This window comes from Myxocyprinus asiaticus, chromosome 49, assembly GCF_019703515.2.
Source record: "Myxocyprinus asiaticus isolate MX2 ecotype Aquarium Trade chromosome 49, UBuf_Myxa_2, whole genome shotgun sequence".
Classification (NCBI taxonomy): domain Eukaryota; kingdom Metazoa; phylum Chordata; class Actinopteri; order Cypriniformes; family Catostomidae; genus Myxocyprinus; species Myxocyprinus asiaticus.
The window spans coordinates 17755544-17775248 of NC_059392.1; the positions used below are offsets into that span (position 1 = coordinate 17755544).

At 43.2% G+C, this 19705-nt stretch overlaps 1 protein-coding gene across 1 annotated transcript in view; it reads right to left on the reverse strand.

Moving 5' to 3' along the window:
* Positions 1 to 11663: 11663 nt before the first annotated feature.
* Positions 11664 to 19705, reverse strand: part of alpi.1 (alkaline phosphatase, intestinal, tandem duplicate 1) — a 43026-nt gene continuing 34984 nt past the window's right edge. Inside the window, exons 8-11 of the mRNA XM_051694111.1 lie at positions 16436 to 16570; positions 16153 to 16344; positions 14501 to 14617; positions 11664 to 12469 (exon numbers count right to left, since the gene is read on the reverse strand). Of these exons, the coding sequence (XP_051550071.1) occupies positions 12198 to 12469; positions 14501 to 14617; positions 16153 to 16344; positions 16436 to 16570 (716 nt within the window). The 3' untranslated portion in view covers positions 11664 to 12197. The remainder of the gene's footprint in view (positions 12470 to 14500; positions 14618 to 16152; positions 16345 to 16435; positions 16571 to 19705) is intronic.

Here is a 19705-nt window from a genome sequence, read left to right on the forward strand (position 1 = left end):
ACCGTTCCCTGTCTGTCACTCACTCGACGTTGTGTCGATGTAGTGACACTAGGGGTTTGATCTTGAGAGCCCCAATCACCTTTGCTTAAAATAGAAAAGGCCAATGAAAAGTGGTGAGTGGAATTTGCATGCCACTCTCCGCCCCGGACATACGGGTATAAAAGGAGACGGCATGCATCACTCATTCAGATTTTTTTCCTCGGAGCCGAATGTTTGTGTGTTCGTTCTCTCACCCTTTGCTAGATTCTTACGGCACATATCAGTGGTCACCCTCACACGGCTGAGTACTGTGTTTCCCCTGGGCGCTTCGGCAGCCTGAGTCTGTAGGTGCTAAAAGAGTATATTAGAGTATATTTCTTTCTAAAAGAGCTCGTGCAAACACTTGGCATCTTTTTGAAAATGTCCTTCCATGTTTGCGCTACCAGATGTGGCCGTTATCTCTCTCCTCCAGATACCCATGAAATCTGCCTCGAGTGTCTGGGGTGCCAGCATGCCGAGGCGGCTTTCGTGGAATGGTTATGTTCTCATTGCAAGAACATGCCAATGACAACATTGCGGTCGTGGCTCACTTCCTTCATAAAGCAAGGAGCCACCGCAGATGCTCCTCAACCCAGTCTGTCCTAGGCTGACGCTCAGCCGGCCGGGTCGGCAAGCACCGCGGGTGATCAGGAGCGTTTCCGCCGGCTCAGCCCCCGCGGACCTCCCATCACACTCGTTCTGTCCGGACAAGCTCTTGAGCGATGCAGGCGGTCTGCCTCAGGGCGGGTTTAATGTGTCGTTCACGGCTCGCAACAAGGATGAGCTTTCGGTTGCGGCATCGGGGGGTGGGTTTCTGCTATCGGAAGTGGACAAATCTTCTGAGCTCCTGCCTATGGGTGGTAGAGCACAGGATGAGTTGGATGCTGAGATGCAGCCGTGCTTGCCTTGGTGGCTGCGAACATTGGGCTGAAGTGGAACCCTCCACCCTGCCCTGAGCGTTTGTGGCTGGATGATTGGTTTCTGGGCTCGGAGCGTGACTCACGGCCATGCCCCGCCCCGGTGCTTTTCTTCATGGAAGTGCAAAAGGAGCTCACTTCGTGGAAGACACCTTTTACTGCCTGTACACACTTTGCGGGCTCGTCCACTCTGTCTACCCTCGACGGCGGAGCGGCTAAGGGATATGTCGAGCTTCCCCAGGTAGAGTGCACCATAGCAGTGCATTAATGCTCACAGGGTGCAGCCACCTGGCGTGACTGACCAAGGCTCCCTTCCAAGGCCTGTAAGTTCTCTTTCTCTTTAATGACGAAGGCTTACAAGGCCGTGGGTCAGGCCGCTTCCGCCCTGCACGCCATGGCCATCCTGCAGGTTCACCAGGCCAAGGCGCTAAAAGACCTGCACGAGGGTAGGACCAGCCCAGGGCTGATGCAGGAACTGCGTGCTGTGACCGACCTTGACTTATGTGTGATGAAGGTCATGGCTCGCTCCCTGGGGCGGATCATGTCCACGCTTGTGGTCCAAGATCGGTACCTGTGGTTCAACTTTGCAGAGATGCGTGATGCCGAGAAAGTCCGCTTTCTTGATGCGCCCATCTCCCAAGGGGGGCTTTTTGGCAATACCATCGAGGATTTCGCCCATCAGTTCTCGATGGTGAGAAAGCAAACCGAGGCAATTAAACACATCCTTCCATGGCATGACCCAGCTGCCTTCAGGCCACCGAGGTCCCGCACCCCGTCTGCTTCTCGCCAGAGCCGTTCCCCTGCGGTGCTGGCCCCGGCTCCTATACCATTGGAGCCCGCATGCCGGCCTCAGAGAAAAAGATCCTCCCGCGGGAAGTCGGCTCCACCTGCCCGTCAGCCGGCCCCCAAGAACCAAAGATGGGCTTCGAGGCGGTCCTGACATGGCCCGCCCAGGGATGAGTCGACTGTTCCTAACCGGTCTGGCCTGGGACATCTCTCCAGCCCCACCATCACCCCTGGTCCAGCGTGTGGTATGACATCGCCGAGTGCCCTCTGGGCCTCGGCACCCACATGGTCAATAAAAGAGCAGTTTTCTCATTCCCTGGGCCGGCGCACTCGCAACGGCCAGGCACTGGAAGTCTTTCCGGTCAATCAGGCGAACTCGAGTACTTCCTGTTGCCTCGTTCTCTGTCGAGAGATAGCCGGCGAACAGGTAAGTGTACTGGTCTCTTGGGCCGCTCGCCCACCCCAGTCACCGGCCACCGTTGCAGGCTTGTAGAGCAACATGTCCCCCCTGGACTGTCTTCCAGGTGGGGCGCCTGCTCTGCCTTGCCATGAACCACACTGCCCGGGCACGGTGGATAAGTCCAGTAGTCCCCCTGGTGCTACTGTCATGGAGACTGGAGGCCTGGTTAGAGCTCTCCAGTCCCTCACGGTGGCTCATCAGGATGATTCGCCTCGGCTATGCGATCCAGTTCACCAGACGCCCACCCGGTTCAGTGGCGTCCTCTCCACTATGGTGCAGGGCGAGGGTGCCTCCGTCCTTCTGGCAGAAGTTGCGCAAGGGCTTCTACAGCCCTTATTTTATCGTGGCCAAGAGAGGGGGAGGGTCACGCCCAATCTTGGACCTGCGTGCCCTGAACAAGGCCTTACACAGGCTTCCATTCAGGATGTTAACGCAGAAGCGCATCCTGGCATCAGTATGACACAGGATTGGTTCGCAGCCATTGACCTGAAGGACGCGTACTTTCACATATCAATCCTTCCTCGACACAAACCCTTTCTTCGGTTTGCTTTTGAGGGACAAGCATACTAGTACAAGGTCCTCCCCTTCGGTCTGTCCCCTCGTGTCTTTACCAAGGTCGCAGAGGCTGCCCTGGCCCCACTAAGGGAGAAGGGCAAACGTATTCTCAATTATCTCGATGACTGGCTAATCCTAGCTCATTCGTGAGATCTGTTGTGTGCACATAGGGATCTTGTGCTTCAGCACCTCGACCGACTCAGGCTTCAGGTCAACTGGGAGAAGAGCAAGCTCTCCCCTGTGCAGAGCATCTCTTTTCTCAGTATGGAGTTGGACTCGGTCGCTTTCAGGGCACGTCTTACGACTGAAAGTGCCCAGTCAGTGCTGACCTGCCTGAAGACCTTCAGGCAGAAGGTAGCGGCACCAGTGAAACAATTTCAGAAGCTCTTGGGGCATATGGCATCAGCAGCGTGGGTTCTCCCCCTTAGGTTGATGCATATGAGACCGCTTCAGCACTGGCTACAGACTCGAGTCCCGAGGTGGGCATGGCGCCACGGCACCTGGTGTGTGATCATCACGCCACAGTGCCATCAGACTTTCAGCCCTTGGTCAGACCTTGCATTTCTATAGGCAGGTGTTCCCCTAGAGCAGGTCTCAAGGCGCGTCTTGGTCACGACAGATGCATCAAACTCAGGTTGTGGTGCTGTGTGCAATGGGCAGGCAGTGTCGGGGCTCCAATGGCACATCAACTGCTTAGAGTTGCTGGCAGTATCGCTCCAGCAGTTCAGGGCAAGCATGTGTTTGTCCGAACCTACAACACAGCGACCGTAGTGTACATAAACTGCCAAGTCGGCGTACTCGCCTGCCGCCGCCTCCTTTTGGAGTCAGCAGACCTTGAAATCTCTGCGAGCCATTCACCTTCTGGGTGCCCTCAACCATGTAGCGGACACGTTCATACAGCAGGTAATGCTCCGCGGGGAGTGGAGACTCCATCCTCACGTATTCCAGCTGATTTGGGAGAGATTCGGGGAGGCACAGGTTGACCTGTTCGCCTCCCAAGACTCCTCTCACTTCCCCCTGTGGTACTCCCTGTCCGAGGCCCCCCTCGGCACGGATGCCTTGGTGCACAGCTGGCCTCGGGGGCTACGCAAGTATGTATTTCCTCCTGTGAGCCTCATTGCACAGACTCTGTGCAAAGTCAGGGAGGACGAGCAGCAAGTCCTGTTCGTTATACCATACTGGCCCAACCAGACTTGGTTCTTGGACCTGATGCTCCTGACAGTAGCACCGCCCTGGCACATGCCGCTGAGGCAGGACCTTCTCACTCAGGGGCAAGGCACGCTCCAGCACCCGCGGCTGGACCTCTGGAATCTCCACGTCTGGCTCCTGGACGGGACGTGGAAGACCTAGCAGATCTTCCACCAGTGGTGGTAGACACGATCACTCAGGCCAGGGCCCCCTCTACGAGGCAGCTGTATGCCTTGAAGTGCCGTCTTTTCACAAACTGGTGTTCTTCACATGGGGAAAACCCACAGAGATGTGCTATCGGGTCTGTGCTGTCTTTTCTTCAGGAAGGGCTGGAGAGACGGCTGTCTCCCTCTACCCTGAAAGTGTATGTGGCTGCCATAGCAGCTCACCACAATACACTGGACGGCAGTCCCTCACGACAGCGTGACCTGATCAACAGGTTTCTCAAAGGCACGAGGAGATTGAATCCTCCTAGACCGCGCCTGATCCCCTCTTGGGATCTCTCTGTGGTCGTACCTGCCCTACAGAGAGCCACGTTTGAGCCCCTGGAGCAGGCCGAGCTCAGCACTCTGTCTCTGAAGATGGCCCTCCTGGTGGCGCTCACTTCCATCAAGAGGGTGGGGGACCTGTAGGCGCTCTCTGTCATCAGTGAATGCCTGAGTTCAGGCCAGCACACTCTCACGTGATCCTGAGACCCCGGCCGGTTACGTGCCCAAAGTTCCCACCACTCCTTTTCGGGACCAGGTGGTGAAACTGCAAGCGCTCCCTTCAGAGGACCCGGCCTTGTCGTTGCTGTGTCCAGTTCACGCCCTGTGCATCTATCTGGACTGCACGCAGAGCTTTAGACGTTCGGAGCAGCTCTTTGTCTGTTTTAGAGGACAGCATAAGGGGAAAGCTGTCTCCAAGCAGAGGTTGGCCCATTAGATTGTGGATGCCATTTCTCTCGCATACCAGTCTCAGGATTTGCTGTGCCCCTTGGGGGTCCGGGCGCACTCCATTAGAGGTGTTGCGTCCTCCTGGGCACTGGCAAGGGGGGCCTCTCTAGCAGACATATGCAGAGCTGCAGTTTGGGATATGCCCAATACCTTTGCGAGGTTTTATAACCTATGCATAGACCCGGTTTCGACCCGAGTGTTATGCGGTAACAACTGGTAGACTGGGTGGCCGGTTGGGTGTACCGCTTGCATTGCAACTTTCCCCTTTTTCAAAGGTGATAATGTACGCTTTTTGTCCACAACAGTTCCCCGTACCGGTGAACTCCAGACACCTCTTTGATTCTTTAGCACTGTCCAGTGACTAACTCGGCGGAGGAGTAATGCCACTAGGCCCAGTTCTCGTGGTATTCCCCTTTTCAGTTGAGCCCATGTGCTTGGGCTCAGTGCTCCATGCGTGGTGATTCCCCTTTGGTAATCCCATATGAGTTTCCACTGTTCAGTTTCCCCCTTAGATGAAACCTGTGTTTCCCCTCATCAGAGCTTTCTCTGTCTTGGCCCTGTGCTGCGTACCCTCTCTGTAGATAGGATCCTTCTGTGGTATCATTCCATATGTGTACTTCTCCATTGGTAAGTCTATGTGAGATATGCTCCACATGTTAACCTCCCTCCAGCAGGATGTGGTCTCCGTAGTGCTCTCCTTCCTGGAGAGGGAAGAGCACTTCCCAGCACTATTCTAGAAAGTGCTCGGCGGGAGATTGCTTAACAGCAAATTAAGAAAGGCACCGCCGGTAGCCTACTTGGGTAAGTGCCTTCCCCCTTAACGGGACTAGGGAGACGCCTTACCTAACTCGCTGGAAGGTCATGACATGGTTGAGCGCTCACTGTGAGGCACGCAACAGCTTGCCCGTGTCCACTCTTCCGTGCCTCGTGACACGGTTCAGCACCTGCGGCGTTTCCTATAGGAACCCCTAGTGTCACTACATCGACACAACGTCAAGTGAGTGACAGACAGGGAACGTATTGGTTACTGATGTAACCTCTGTTCCCTAATGGAGGGAATGAGACATTGTATCCCTCCGGCCGTGGCGCTGAACCGGCCGCCGACATGGCCGGGGCTCTCTATTGGCTCCTCAGCATAAATCTGAATGAGTGATGCACGCCATCTCCTTTTATACCCGTATGTCTGGGGCGGAGAGTGGCATGCAAATTCCACTCGCCAATTTTCATTGGCCTTTTCTATTTTAAGCAAAGGTGATTGGGGCTCTCAAGATCGAACCCCTAGTGTCACTACATCGACACAACGTCTCGTTCCCTCCATCAGGGAACAGAGGTTACATCAGTAACTAAGATGTTTTACACCATACGTAGTGCTGCATGTTCTTCCCAAATAATTAAACCTTAGTTTCATCAGTTCATAAAACATTTTCCCAGTAGCATTGTGGAGTGTTAAGGTGGTCTTTGGCAAACTTCAGGCACGCAGAAATGGTTTTTTTTTTGGAAAGCAGCAGCTTCCTTCGTGGTGTCCTGCCATGGACACCATGCCTGTTTAATATTTGATGTATAGTAGACTCATAAACACAGATGTTAACCAGTTCCAATGATTCATTTTATAAGTGAATAAGTTGTCACTTTAGGGTTCCTTTTTACCTCATTGGGCATTCTGCATTGTGTCCTTTGAATCATCTTGGCTGGGTGGCCACTTCAGGGGAGAATAGCCACAGTACTAAATCATATCCATTTATAAACAATTTGTCTAACTGTGGACAGATGAATATCTAAACTCTTTGAGATACATTTGTAACACTTTCCAGCTTTATGCAAAGCTACAATTCTTTTTGTCAAATAAGTTTTATTGGAAAACAGAATTTAAAATAGGATTACCTGCTTTAACGATTCCATTTCCTTTGTGTATACATATGTGAATATATACAAAGAAAAGGAAAAAAAAACATTTAAAGAAGAAAAACAAAATGAAACAAAAACAGCATAATAGTCAAAACAATCTCCTAAACAGTAAATCCTCTCCCTTACCAGGACTGTTCTACATTCAAATTAAAATTAAAAAGGTATGGTGAAAATATACTAATACATTACATTGCTAGAGTGATGTGTTAGTCAATAGGGTTTCCTTTAAGATAACAGATAAAAGGGTGCCAGATCTTATCAAACTGATCAAATTTACCCTTCAGACAGAATCTAATTTGTTCCAAGTGTAGAGTAGATGTCAATTCTTTAAGCCATAATTTGACAGTGGGGATCTCGTTTCCCTTCCAGAAAAGCAATAACAGCATCTTGGCTGTAATTAAACTGTATGCAAGCAGCTTGTGTTGCGCTCTGCATAGTGTATTCTCCCAGTTGACCAAAATGATGAAAGCAGGATCTGGTTTAATTTGAACATTGAGTATTTCTGAAAGCACATAAAAAAATTTGTAACATTAACTCTGTATCTTGGAGCAGAAGACAAAACTATGCGACAGATCAGCGTCAACTGCATTGCATTTATTGCAGAGATATCTCGAAAAAAATAAGGAAAGAATATTAGTTACAGAATGGATTATAGTTCTAAGAATTTTCCAGTTGGCAGTTACCAAAATAGTTTTCACCCCAGCGAGTGATATGTTAATTGTACTTAGCTCAGTTAAATGACATCTGATAGACCAGTCACCCAGTACCAAAGCAGTTTTCTGCAAACTTAATGGCTTTGTCTGGGTCAATGAAGTAATGTTCCTTGCCATTGTACGAGATCCTTAATTTTGCAGGGTATTGTAGACCATACTTGACGCCAGGTTTGTCTTTCAGCAACTCCCTTGCCGATTTGAAAAGCGCATGGCATTTTACCACTGCTGGGGGATAATCCGGAAAGATGTTAATTCTCTGCCCATAGAAGACGATTTTGCAATGCCTGGTAGGCGTGATCCAAAAGCGGAGGTTTATCTAATGATAATGCCTCCATCAAAAGTTGAGCAGCGAAGTCCCTTGATTTCATCCTGGATTCGGTTCCCTCCTTGATATGTAGTATGCGGATGTTCTGTATCCTACTACGGCCTTCGAGGTCAGTGCATTTGTCCGTTAGCTGCTCTACCACCTGTTTTAAGCACCCCACTTCTTGTCCAAAGACCGTATCCAAAGATGTGGAAGCACTGTTTTCCAAACTTGATAATTTTATAGCATGCTCATCCACAGTAATTTTAACAGCAGAAATAGCCGCACTGGCCTCATTTTTGAATGCCGTAAGCACTCCTCTGATAGAGAGAGCAAGCTGTTCGATCTTTGAGTCTATTATTTCCCCAATGTCAGATTTAATTGAGAATAGTTCTGTATGAAGGGCAGAGATCGCACTGAGGACAGTTATTTTGCTCGTGTCTTGAGTATTTCCATCGGGCACGTCCTCCACAGCGCAGTCCGAGGCGATCGCGGCCTGATCTGTTGCTTTACGAGATTTGCCCGGCATGCTTAACTATGATTGTAATAAACCACTGTATGATGCAATTCACAAGTTGTAGGATGAATATCTGTACCTTTCCTAACTATAGATAATCTTAAAAAGATATAGAATTCCGAATAGATTATATTGGATTTATTGCAGAGCGGTCGTGAAACACGTGCTACTCGCTCATGTTGAAACTGGAAGCCCGCAAAGCTACAATTCTTTATTGTAGGTCTTCTGAGATCTCTTATTTGCAAGGCATGGTCCACGTCAGCAGATGCTTTTTGTGAATCGCAAACTCAAAATGTTTGAGTGCTTTTTATAAATCATAGTAGCTCTAGCCCACACCTCCGATATCATTTCATTAATTGTATGCCAAGTTTGCCAACTCCTAATTAGCTTTTGTTGACATCATTAGCCTAGGGGTTTACATACTTTTTCCTACCTTCAAAGTTAATTTTTGAATTATGTATTCAGTATGTACAAGAACAATACAATAATTTGTGTGTTATTTGATAAACAGATTGTGTTTGTTCATTATTGTAACTTGAGATGAAGATCAAACCAAATTTATACATAAATGCAGGTAATTACAAAGGGTTCACATAGTTTTTCTTGCCACTGTATGTCCAGGAGTTTGTCTTCCTCAACACAAAAATACTTCAGAAATACTGACAAACATGGAAATTTTATATAACCTTGTTGAGGCACCAAAAGTTATTAAAAATTACTAAATTTGATTAAAGAAATAATTATGGCTTTGGAAAGACAGAGTGTACTGATGCTCTACTTCATAGAGATTAATGTGAAAGTGTTGCAAGAAATACTTGTAATATGAATGCATGCAATGTGAATAAGGGGCTCTCATATGCCTACAGTTTAGTTTCTTCAGATGGAAACTGAACAGATACACAAAGAACAGGATTCAAAGGACAGGCATCAGTATTGAACTACTCATAGACTACTCATCTAAATATTAATAGATAATCTGGTTAGAGCACTGTGCACTAATCTCCTTTGTTTTTAAGATTAAAATTTTTATTGATTCAAAGAAGACAAAGAAAAACAAAACATATATGCAATGAATCAACATTTAACTCCCATTACTACCCCTCCCCCTCCCCTATCAAGAACCCCATCCTGACCCCAAACAAACAACCCCGTGGTCTCACATAAGTACACACACACACACACACACACACAAAATACAAAATAAATACAAAAAAATAAAAAATAAAATAAAAAATATAATAATCATACAGCTCTAAAACTACTCTAAAACTCTACATTTTTTATGTATTTATCTCTTACGTCGATGACCACCCCATCACCCAATACACAGAGTCTGGGGCAAAATGAAATCCGAGTGCCCAACTTGTCACACACAAAACTCCTTAACCAACCTTCAACCAAAATTCCTGGATCTCATCACACCACCAAAAAACACGGGCCATGTCTCCATCCTCCGATTGGCAATGCCAGCAGGTGGGTGTGTCTTTAAGACCAAGCCTATACAATCTAGAGGGAGTTCAATAGAATCTATGTGAAATCTTGAATTGCATAAGTCGCACCCTTGCATCTCTACATACAGACTTGATGTTCTTTAGAATCCTAGTCCACACTCCCTCCTTCAGTACCAAATTAAAATCTTTCTCCCATAATCTCTTGATAGAAGTTCAAACTCCATCCCTCAGACTCTGAACTAGCAGGGAGTAATACACTGATGCCTCATGATATTTTCCAAAAGCAGTAATCACCACTCCCAAAGTGTCTACCGCTTTAGGGGGGTGTATGCTACTCCCAAAAATAGTACAGAGCAGGTGGCGCAACTGTAAATCCCTAAAAAACTGAGATCTGGGAATCCCAAAATGTTGAACCAAATTATCAAAGGATCTCAACACTCCACTCTCATATAAGGTCACCAAGCATAGAAACCCCCCTCACAATCCATTCTGACCAGCAGAAGGGGGACTTATTAGTACATAATTTTGGGTTCAGCCATATGCTCGAGGCAGCATTTAATTAAATGTCCAAATTAAACACTCTGGACACTTTTGTCCATACCGAGTGCAAATGCGAGATAATGGGGTGTGACTTAACTTCTCCGGTTAGTTTGATAGAAAGGCTTTGCAATGGCGAAATAGGGGCAATAACTTCCTGTTCAATACAAAACCAGGGAGGGCTCTCTCTGGTGGAAGCGACCAATGAGCCAAATATCTGAGACTGAATGCATAATAATAAAACAAAATCTTGGGTAGGCCTAGCCCACCTTTGTCAATCAGCCTATGCAACTTAATGAAATGTAATCTGGGATGTTTACTATTCCAAATGAAGGACTTCGCTATGCTATCAAATTGCTTGAAATAAGAGAGGGGGACATCTACAGGGAGAGACTGTAGCAGGTAGTTGAATTTTGGAATACAATTCATTTTAATAACATTAACCTTGTCAATCATAGATAAATGTAATGAAGCCCACCTACTCGCATCACTCGAAAACCTTTTTATTAAAGGGTAAAAATTAACTCTAAATCACACAAATTTGCTGGGAATAAAATTGCCAAATACTTAATGCCCTGTTTGGGCCACTGGAAGGTGAAAAGACATTACTGGGCAATGTGCTGTCAGAGCCAAAGCTTCGGATTTAGACCAATTGACTCTGTATCCTGAGAATTTAGAGAAGGAGTTAATAATCCTGTGGAGGCAAATAATCTCCTTTGTTAACCATATTTCAATTATTTTTTTAGACCTATTTATTTAAGTTTTAAACTCCAGGGCCACATTACTCACATATGTCTTCTTAAGAAATCTATTTAATAAGAACATGTCCTCTTTTTATTGCCATTATAGTTACGCTTATCAAAGAAGGCCAATATAAGGCTATACTGCATTATATGTCATGTAGACCTATCATGTTGCATGCGCAGACTGTGCAGACTGCCTGTTGATTTCAGTGTGATTTTTCAACACTTTTTTTATCTTCAGAAATAGCTTTCCAATTACCAAAATATATTAATATAATTTATTTAGTCCATTTGTCTCTGATAAGCTGTGAAAGATGTGAGAAAGATATGTTTAAGTTGCACTTAATGGACTTAGGAGTTGTTAAAAGTTCTCGTTACTTTACAAACTTTTTACATACTACTTAGATAACAGTGCCTTTTCATTGATCCAGCAAGGAATTAATCAATTAACAACAAGACATAAAACTAAATATAGACAGTGGAGCTCAGAGAAAATGTCTTTTTCAACAGGAGTACACTGAACTGAATTAAACTGAATTTGTAAGTCTGAATAAAATCGCAGACTGATTCATTTATTGATCATTAAAGTTATGCAACATTGAACAACTGAAGACTAAGCAGTTTTCTAACCCTCTAGTACAGTAATTAACATATTATAAATGGCTGTCAATATCTGATAGCACTTGTCTAATCATGACATTTTAAAAATCTAATCAAAGATGCTAATTACATTGATAACATGACTAATGTGTTTATTAGTTACATTTATTGGTCTCACATGTACACAATTTATAATCACACAGTGCAAAAGTTTCTTCCATGATGCACCATGTACAAAAGTATTTGCTTAGAAAATACATTCATTAAAAATTGTTTTACATTTATATAAACAGCATTAGCATTCTGCTTACCACCAAACTTTTATGAAAACAAATACTGGTTGTCAAAATACCTCAAGATTATTTACAATAATGGTGAAGTGGGAATTGGGGCCCCTGTTGGAGTAAGGATATAATGTAATAGTTATATAAAATAAGAAGAAGAACTTAATAATAATAATAATAATAAACTAGTATAAACAAATAACAAAATATAAACAATTTAAGTTATACATTTCCCAAAAGTATGGGGCCACAATCACTCGTTGTGGCACCACTGGCTGAGTGTGTCATCTCATGACAAGCCAAAACACAGCAGTTATTGAGATAAGAAGTCCTGAAAGAGTGTTTTTACAACCCCCAGAGTCTTGCATCTGAAGTGGGCAGTTAGTGTAGGGCTCTAAGCAGGCTGCATAAGCCATGGCATGAGCCACATAGTTCTGCTCTTTTACCCCATGAAAGAGGTGAGCCATGGGCCCTTTAGCATAGATCGCCACATCTTCCCCTCCGTGTGTTTCTGATTCTAAAGGAACGGCGGCTTGCTGCATGTATCCTTCATCAACTATTGATCAGATAAGACATGATATTAGCATCGGACTACAATATATACAGCAAGATTGTGTGGCATTCAGAAATGAGGGCTGGAACTGGAACTGTTCTATACATTTTATATATTTAATAAAATATTATATTTTTATGGGCCATGGTAGAAGGACACTTTTTCAGAATACTCCAGTTAACCTCAAAGTTTTCAAAATGGAGCCAAATAACATGAAGCAGCTTTCAAGTTAGAAACTTGAAAACTTCTTAGAACATCTAAGAGGTTACCTGTGCTCGCAGCCTGATAGAATCATTATTTGTAGGTATTCGTCTGTAACATTTAACTGTAGATACTGAAATGTGCAATATGGATGTATTGGAAAGACCCTGAAAAGTACACTATGGAATTATTGACAGCATCATATATATATGCATTAACCCGTAAATGGATGCAAATAATGTAAAAAGTTTAACATGTAAATTTTTCTTAATCTTGATTAATGCATTTACCGTTAATACAACATAACGTTACAGTTAACCAGCATAAACACTTGTTGGGAAGGGAGGAACCTTTGTAATGTGTTCGCCTGAGTCATAACACTGACGCACACCTCACAAAACAGACATTCACCAGATCCCTTCTACTAAGGTGAGCCTACCAGCTTAGCATAAAATAAAATAATGCTGCGGTCCTATTGTCATCTATGGGCAGGACTGTCATAACACACTAGTTGACCATTACATTCTCTCCTATGAAAGAGCTGCGGAGGTTATCATCACAGTAAATAAAAGAATAACAACAGCACTTCTGTGATAAAATGATGGAGAAAGGACCTTTTAATTCTATTTGATATACAAAACAAGCCCAGATGGGAGTTGTGATAAAAATTATAAAAATAAATAAAAAATCACCCAAAATGACGATGTGCTGCATTTGAAATGCTTTGACGGCATATGGCAATATAGTTTTGTGTGAGATAGAAACTGGAATTTAAGTTCTTAAAATCTCTGAAAATCTTTGTTTGGCTAAAAAATGTAGCGAAGTAAAAGTTGCAACAAATTTAAATAAAGTACAAATTTAGAAAAAAGCTACTTAAATACAGTAACAAAGTATTTTACACCACTGAAACTGTCGTTATAGTAAAGTTAATTCTATGAAACTAGGTTGAAAATACATTACCCGAAATATGGTATATGGCAATATGGCATGTCGCAATTGGTCACAAGATACACAAGAGCCAAGGAGCTTATGAAATTTCAGCCATAAAACCATAGAACATTTACAGTAATTAATGTCATTGATTAGAAATGCAATAAAATAAAATGATTCATTCCATGAATTTAGTATTCATGAATTCAATAAGCATTCGTAAATTATTGTATGTCTCTATGTAAAATGATTTACATTTTAAATGCTGTCAGTAGGTGTGTGCAAACATAAGAGAATGTACGTGTGCTAGAAATGTAAGTGTAAGCGTAGTTCTAGCAGGAAGAACTCGGGATTCATTCTATCAGGCATCTCATCCAATCAAAATACAGCCTCCGCTTTATAAGCAGCTCAGCTGTCTCTCATTGTTGGTATACTTCCATTGTTTTCATCCCCCTCCACCTCATCACCACCAGTTAAGGTAATGTCCTAAGCGGGGTTGATCTCCGCTCCCCTGCTGTCATCGCTTCCAGCAGGATCTGACGGTTTAAGCAAGTATCCGAGCGCGGAACCGTAGAATGGGGCTTACGCCAAATGATATACGTTTTTCCACATTCGTACTAATCTCAATAATCCCGGGTCTTTTCTGATAGAACCACACTTTATGTAAGAATACATACAGTATGAATACTCATGAGATTACATTGGTTCTTGCCCATTTTGTTGAATAAACAAACTACAATTCAGTAAATTCGTCCTCCTGTCATTACAATTAAAATTCCAATTCAGCATCCTGTGGGTGTGACCAATTCAAACTCATGAATTGAAAGGGAGTCAGCTCTTAAATTCTGAATTTTGCCCAAATTGATATAGAGATACGTTACTAAATTCTGAACACACACTTACAATAATCCACTGCCGAAACATTTCCTCTTGTTCCATTCACATGAGTGTATCCCGGTCCGTTAGCATACAGGATACTAGTGAATGGGAGACTATCATCAGCCTTCTTAGGTGCCAGACCTGGATAACAAAGGTCTATGTTTGGAATGGAATACTATGTAGAATATACTGCCATTTTTTTAATTTATTTTTTAAAGGAGTAGGTAGAAACAGTATGACTTCATCACATGCATGTTTTATTCCATGAGTGGCATCCAGTTATCATCTCAGAAATAAATATGGTAATTTCACATATTTAATAAAAATTTTAGTAAAAATTTATTTATTTTTGGCAGTCTGACCACATCAGTCAATGAAAGGGGTGTTATAAGTTCCATATTCCATGTAAACAAAATGTGCATACTTTGCACAGTATACATACTGCTATTATAGTAAGCTATTCTGAACATAATCATGGTTCAACTCATTGGTTTTGAAGTTTGAAATGGAATACTAGCTAATTACTTACTGAATACTGCACAGAATATACATACAGTATACTTTACAAATATTAAACAAAAAACAGAAGGCATTTTGTCATAATAAAAGTTTCAAACAGTAATATGCTACTGTATATTGCTGTCACATGAGCTCATCACGGTTCAAGTTTGATCCAATGCGTGGTGTTCAGTTATCATTACTATAATAAATACGGTTATTTTGCATTTCTAATCCAATGCATTTGAAATTTGGTGTACACAGTATTGCAAAAATGCAAAAACTGGACAAGATCTTCAAGGACTGCCTTCTTTATTTAAGCAAAATACTAAGTGCAGTGCTGCTTTTTATTTCTATATTTTGATTCAGTTATAAAATATAGGGCATTTTCTAGTTTATTAGTGTATATTACTGTAAGTACACATTTATGTTCAATTTAATGTTGTAACCCTATTCGTTTAACCCTTACAAAAATTAACCATGGCTTTACTATAGCATGCTTATATTAACCATAACTGTAGTAACCATGGTTTATTTGCAGAAACCATGGTTTTGATACAATTAACCATGGTTTTACTACAGTAATACTGTAGTATCCATATAGTATCCATGGTTTTATTATTTGATTTGTAGTAACCATGACTAGTAACCATGGTTAACTTTGTGGTTACTAAAGTTTTACTACAAATACCATGATTAAGCTATGGTTACTGTAGTAAAACCATGGTTAATTTTTGTAAAGAAATGTCACCCTAATTAAATATATACAGTAACCCTAATTAAATATATACAGTAACTATCAGATTATATTATTGAATTCTGTCATCAGAACTGATTCCCAAATTAAATAATATCATCTGATTGTTATATATCTAAAAATGTTTTCTTCTTTAAATAGGTTTAATTAAGTTTTATAGGTTTAATGTAGTTAGCTACTTTTTGTTAGTAGCTTGTGGTGTAGCAAACTACTTTTTGTAAAAGAGTAGCTTGACTGTAGTTTAACTACTTATGAGTTATGAGTTGCTTGTAACTTGGGAAGCTACAGTTTCAAAGTAGCTTCCTCCAACACTGGTAGTATAGTAGTAGTCTAATTTGAACATACCCATCGTTTAACACTCATGTTTTTACAACTATTATTTGAATGCAATCCACATGACAGGAAGTCACTCAGAACGTACCAAAAATGGGGTTCCCTCTGGGTGTGTTTCCACCAAATGTGAAGACATGGGAATGATCTGCAGTGACTACGGTGAGAGTTTCTGATTCACTGGTTAATTCTGATGCTCTCTGGATTGCCCGGTCAAACATCACAGTTTCGGTCAGGGCAAGTTTGGCGACCCCATCATGGTGTCCATGGTCTATTCTACCTCGTAAAACGGTAACAGAGATGTGTGTCACTATCAGAGGAACATTCTTATTTGATTACAAACAGTAACACTAAAGGAAATAATAAATACTCATCTTCCACAAAGAGAAAAAAACCTTTCGGATTTTTGCTGAGGATTTTGATGGCCTTCTCTGTCATATCCACAATAGAGGGGTCACGAGTTCGATTCCTAAAAACCTCAAATCGCATGTCCTTGGGTTCAAACAGACCTTAAAGACAACACAAATATGCTTAAGTCATTGTGATTTACTGATAAAGGGGGATATTACATTTAAATATGAACTGTGTAATTTCTGTGAGACAAGTTGAACCAATAATGAACCATGATTCTGGTTCCAATTTCCATACCATTTAATGATTTTGGTTCCTTAACAATTCTATTAACGACCTCCCCAAAAAGTCAGTGTTTTATCATCTGCATCAGCTGAAGAATGCAGACAGGAAACATTCCAATGTCATGAAAACAGATCACTTCCAGTATTAATTTTGGCAGAAGCTATTTAATCTTTGTGTAAATAGCACCTGCCACTGCACCTGCCGCATAGTCTGGTAGAAACACAGAAACTGAAGGCAAACTGTGCCCTGGAGTGTCACTGCAATGGCGTAGTGTGTAAAACGGGGTGGATGTGGCTTTTACATGCCGTCGACCTGGGCAATATCGTTAATTCCACATTTTGTCCCACTTTTTTCCATCCTGTTTCCAGTTTCCACTCTTGACATTTCCTTTAATACTACTTACAATAATAAATAAAAATTTATATAAAGGTTGATTTGGAGTGATTTGGTCTCAGTGATGGTCAGGGAGCTGAGAGAAAGGTATGATCAGGTTTAAATTAACCATGGTTTTACTATAGTAATATTGTAGTAACCATGTTTTTTTTGTGGAAATCATATTTTTTTATTCAATTAATCATGGTGTTACTACAGTTATCTGGTGTTAATATAGAAACCATGTTTAATTTTGTGGTTACTATGATTTTACTACAAAATACCATGGTTATTGTAGTAAACCCATGGTAAATTTTTGTAAGTTAAGGCTAGGATTAGGTTTTGGGGTAGGGGTTGGTGTAGGATGTCTGCGGGACTCTAATTAAACACAATAAACACACTGTAGTATTAAATGATTAAATCATATAGTATTAAATTAGTGGTGTAAATAGTATCTGCAACTGCTTGCACTGAAATGCAAATAGCATCTAACACTATTTGCACTCAGTGCAAAGCAGTTGCTTTTTGTTGCTATTTACACCTAGTGCAAATAGTCACTCCAATTCTTTTTTATGGAACCGGTCCTCAATTCCCAACTCTCCCTAACTCCTCCGTAATGCTAATGTTGTCCCTGCACTATATACAGTATATACTATTTCTAATCTGAAATTTGGTATGATATAGTATATACTGTATATAATACAGGGACAACATTAGCATTACGTAATCAACGTGAGTACAAGCGGCAGCTGTTTTCCATTGTAACTAAGTAACAACTCAAGAAGTCATCAGCTTCGCTGTATTATTGCAGTATTCATCTCTTTGGATTTTCCACCAAAACTTTACATGCACAGAATGACACTTGTTTTTGTCTGTGACAGATGCATTAATGTAATGAATGTAACCGTTTGTCTGCTGCAAGCCCGTGGATACATTGCAAGAGATGTGAAGAAAGTTAGCTGCTCACTAAAGAGGATTTATTTGGACACAAGCAGGTATGAGAAATGCTTAGTAAAATTTTAATTGCAGTGGGAGCCTGCAAAGATGTGGAAGGAGAGAGTCCTGCATTCAAATGCTCTTGCACAAAGTGGAGCACCTTCTGTACAGGGCAACACACTGTTTCCTCACCATGGGAGGAACACCAGTCAATGAAAAGGCACCACTTTAGGGTGTAGAGCTGCCTCATCAAAAACTGTCTTTGACAAACCCTGAGTGTCAGACGAGCCCAGTTCAGGGGCCAGACATGAAGTCTCCACAGCCCAGACTGGGGATGCCAGATCAAGCCTTGAGCTCATGGGAATTTCCCAAGGGAGAGCATTCAACGGTTCTACCATCTACGAAAACAAAGGCGACTGGGCCACTCCGACACAACCAACAGCACGGTTTCCTTATCTTCCCGAACTTTGAACAACACTTTGTGTAACAAGCGGGCAGGAGGGAACGCATATTTGCATTTTTATGGCCATTTGTGAGCTAGGGCGTCCAAGCCCAGTGGAGCTTGAGTCATGGAGTACCAAAGGCGACAATGTGTCATCTCTGGGAAGGCAAACAGGTCCACCTCAGCTTCCCTGAATACCTCCTAAATCCTCTGAGCCAAGAGGACTGCCAGCAGTTCCAGGAAGGCTGGATGACCATTGCACAGGGCACCCCAGTCTGATTTGAATGCATTAGTTGTGACAACTTTACAACTGCATTTGGTTGAGCGCAACGGCCCTCTGGTAGAACAAGTGCATTCTCCAAATAGCTAGCATGGTTACAGAGTGACTAGACAAGGCACTCTTGAGTTGACACAGCACTTGCGAGGCATTATATGTGACAAACCCAGAGGAATGGCGGTGGCCATGGCAGCCATCAACCCCAACATTCGCTGGAACTGTTGCAGTGGCTACCCCTGGCTTGAGCCTCGTCAGGCATTGGATGATAGACTGAATGAGAGAGTCAGTCAGATGCACTGACATGGTCACAGAGTCTAGCTTCATTCCTAAAAAAAACCTGCCGAATGGGCACCAACAAGCTCTTCGACCAATTGACTTTGATTCCCAAATGCTCCAGGTGCATAAGCAACAGGTCCCTGTGCATGCATGCCAGTTCCTCCGATTGTGCTAAGAGCAGCCAATCATTGAGGTAGTTCAACACAAGGATGCTGCTTAGCCTCAGCGGAGCGAGCGCTGCATTGACACATTTGGTAAATGTGCAAGGAGCCAAGAATAAGCTGAAGGGCAGGACTTTGAAATGGTATGCTGTCTCTTTGAAGGCAAATCTCAAGAATGGACTGTGTAGGGGCCTGGGTAGCTCAGCGAGTATTGATGCTGACTACCACCTCTGGAGTCACGAGTTTGAATCCAGGGTGTGCTGAGTGACTCCAGCCAGGTCTCCTAAGCAACCAAATTGGCCCGGTTGCTAGGGAGGGTAGAGTCACATGGGGTAAACCTCCTCATGGTTGCGATTAGTGGTTCTCGCTCTCAATGAGACATGTGGTAAGTTGTGGATGTCTTGCGGAGAGTAGCATGAGCCTCCACATGTGGAGTTACCACGGTGTCATGCACAACGAGCCACGTGATAAGATGCGCGGATTGACGGTCTCAGAAGCGGAGGCAACTGAGACTTGTCCTCCACCACCCGGATTGAGGTGAGTA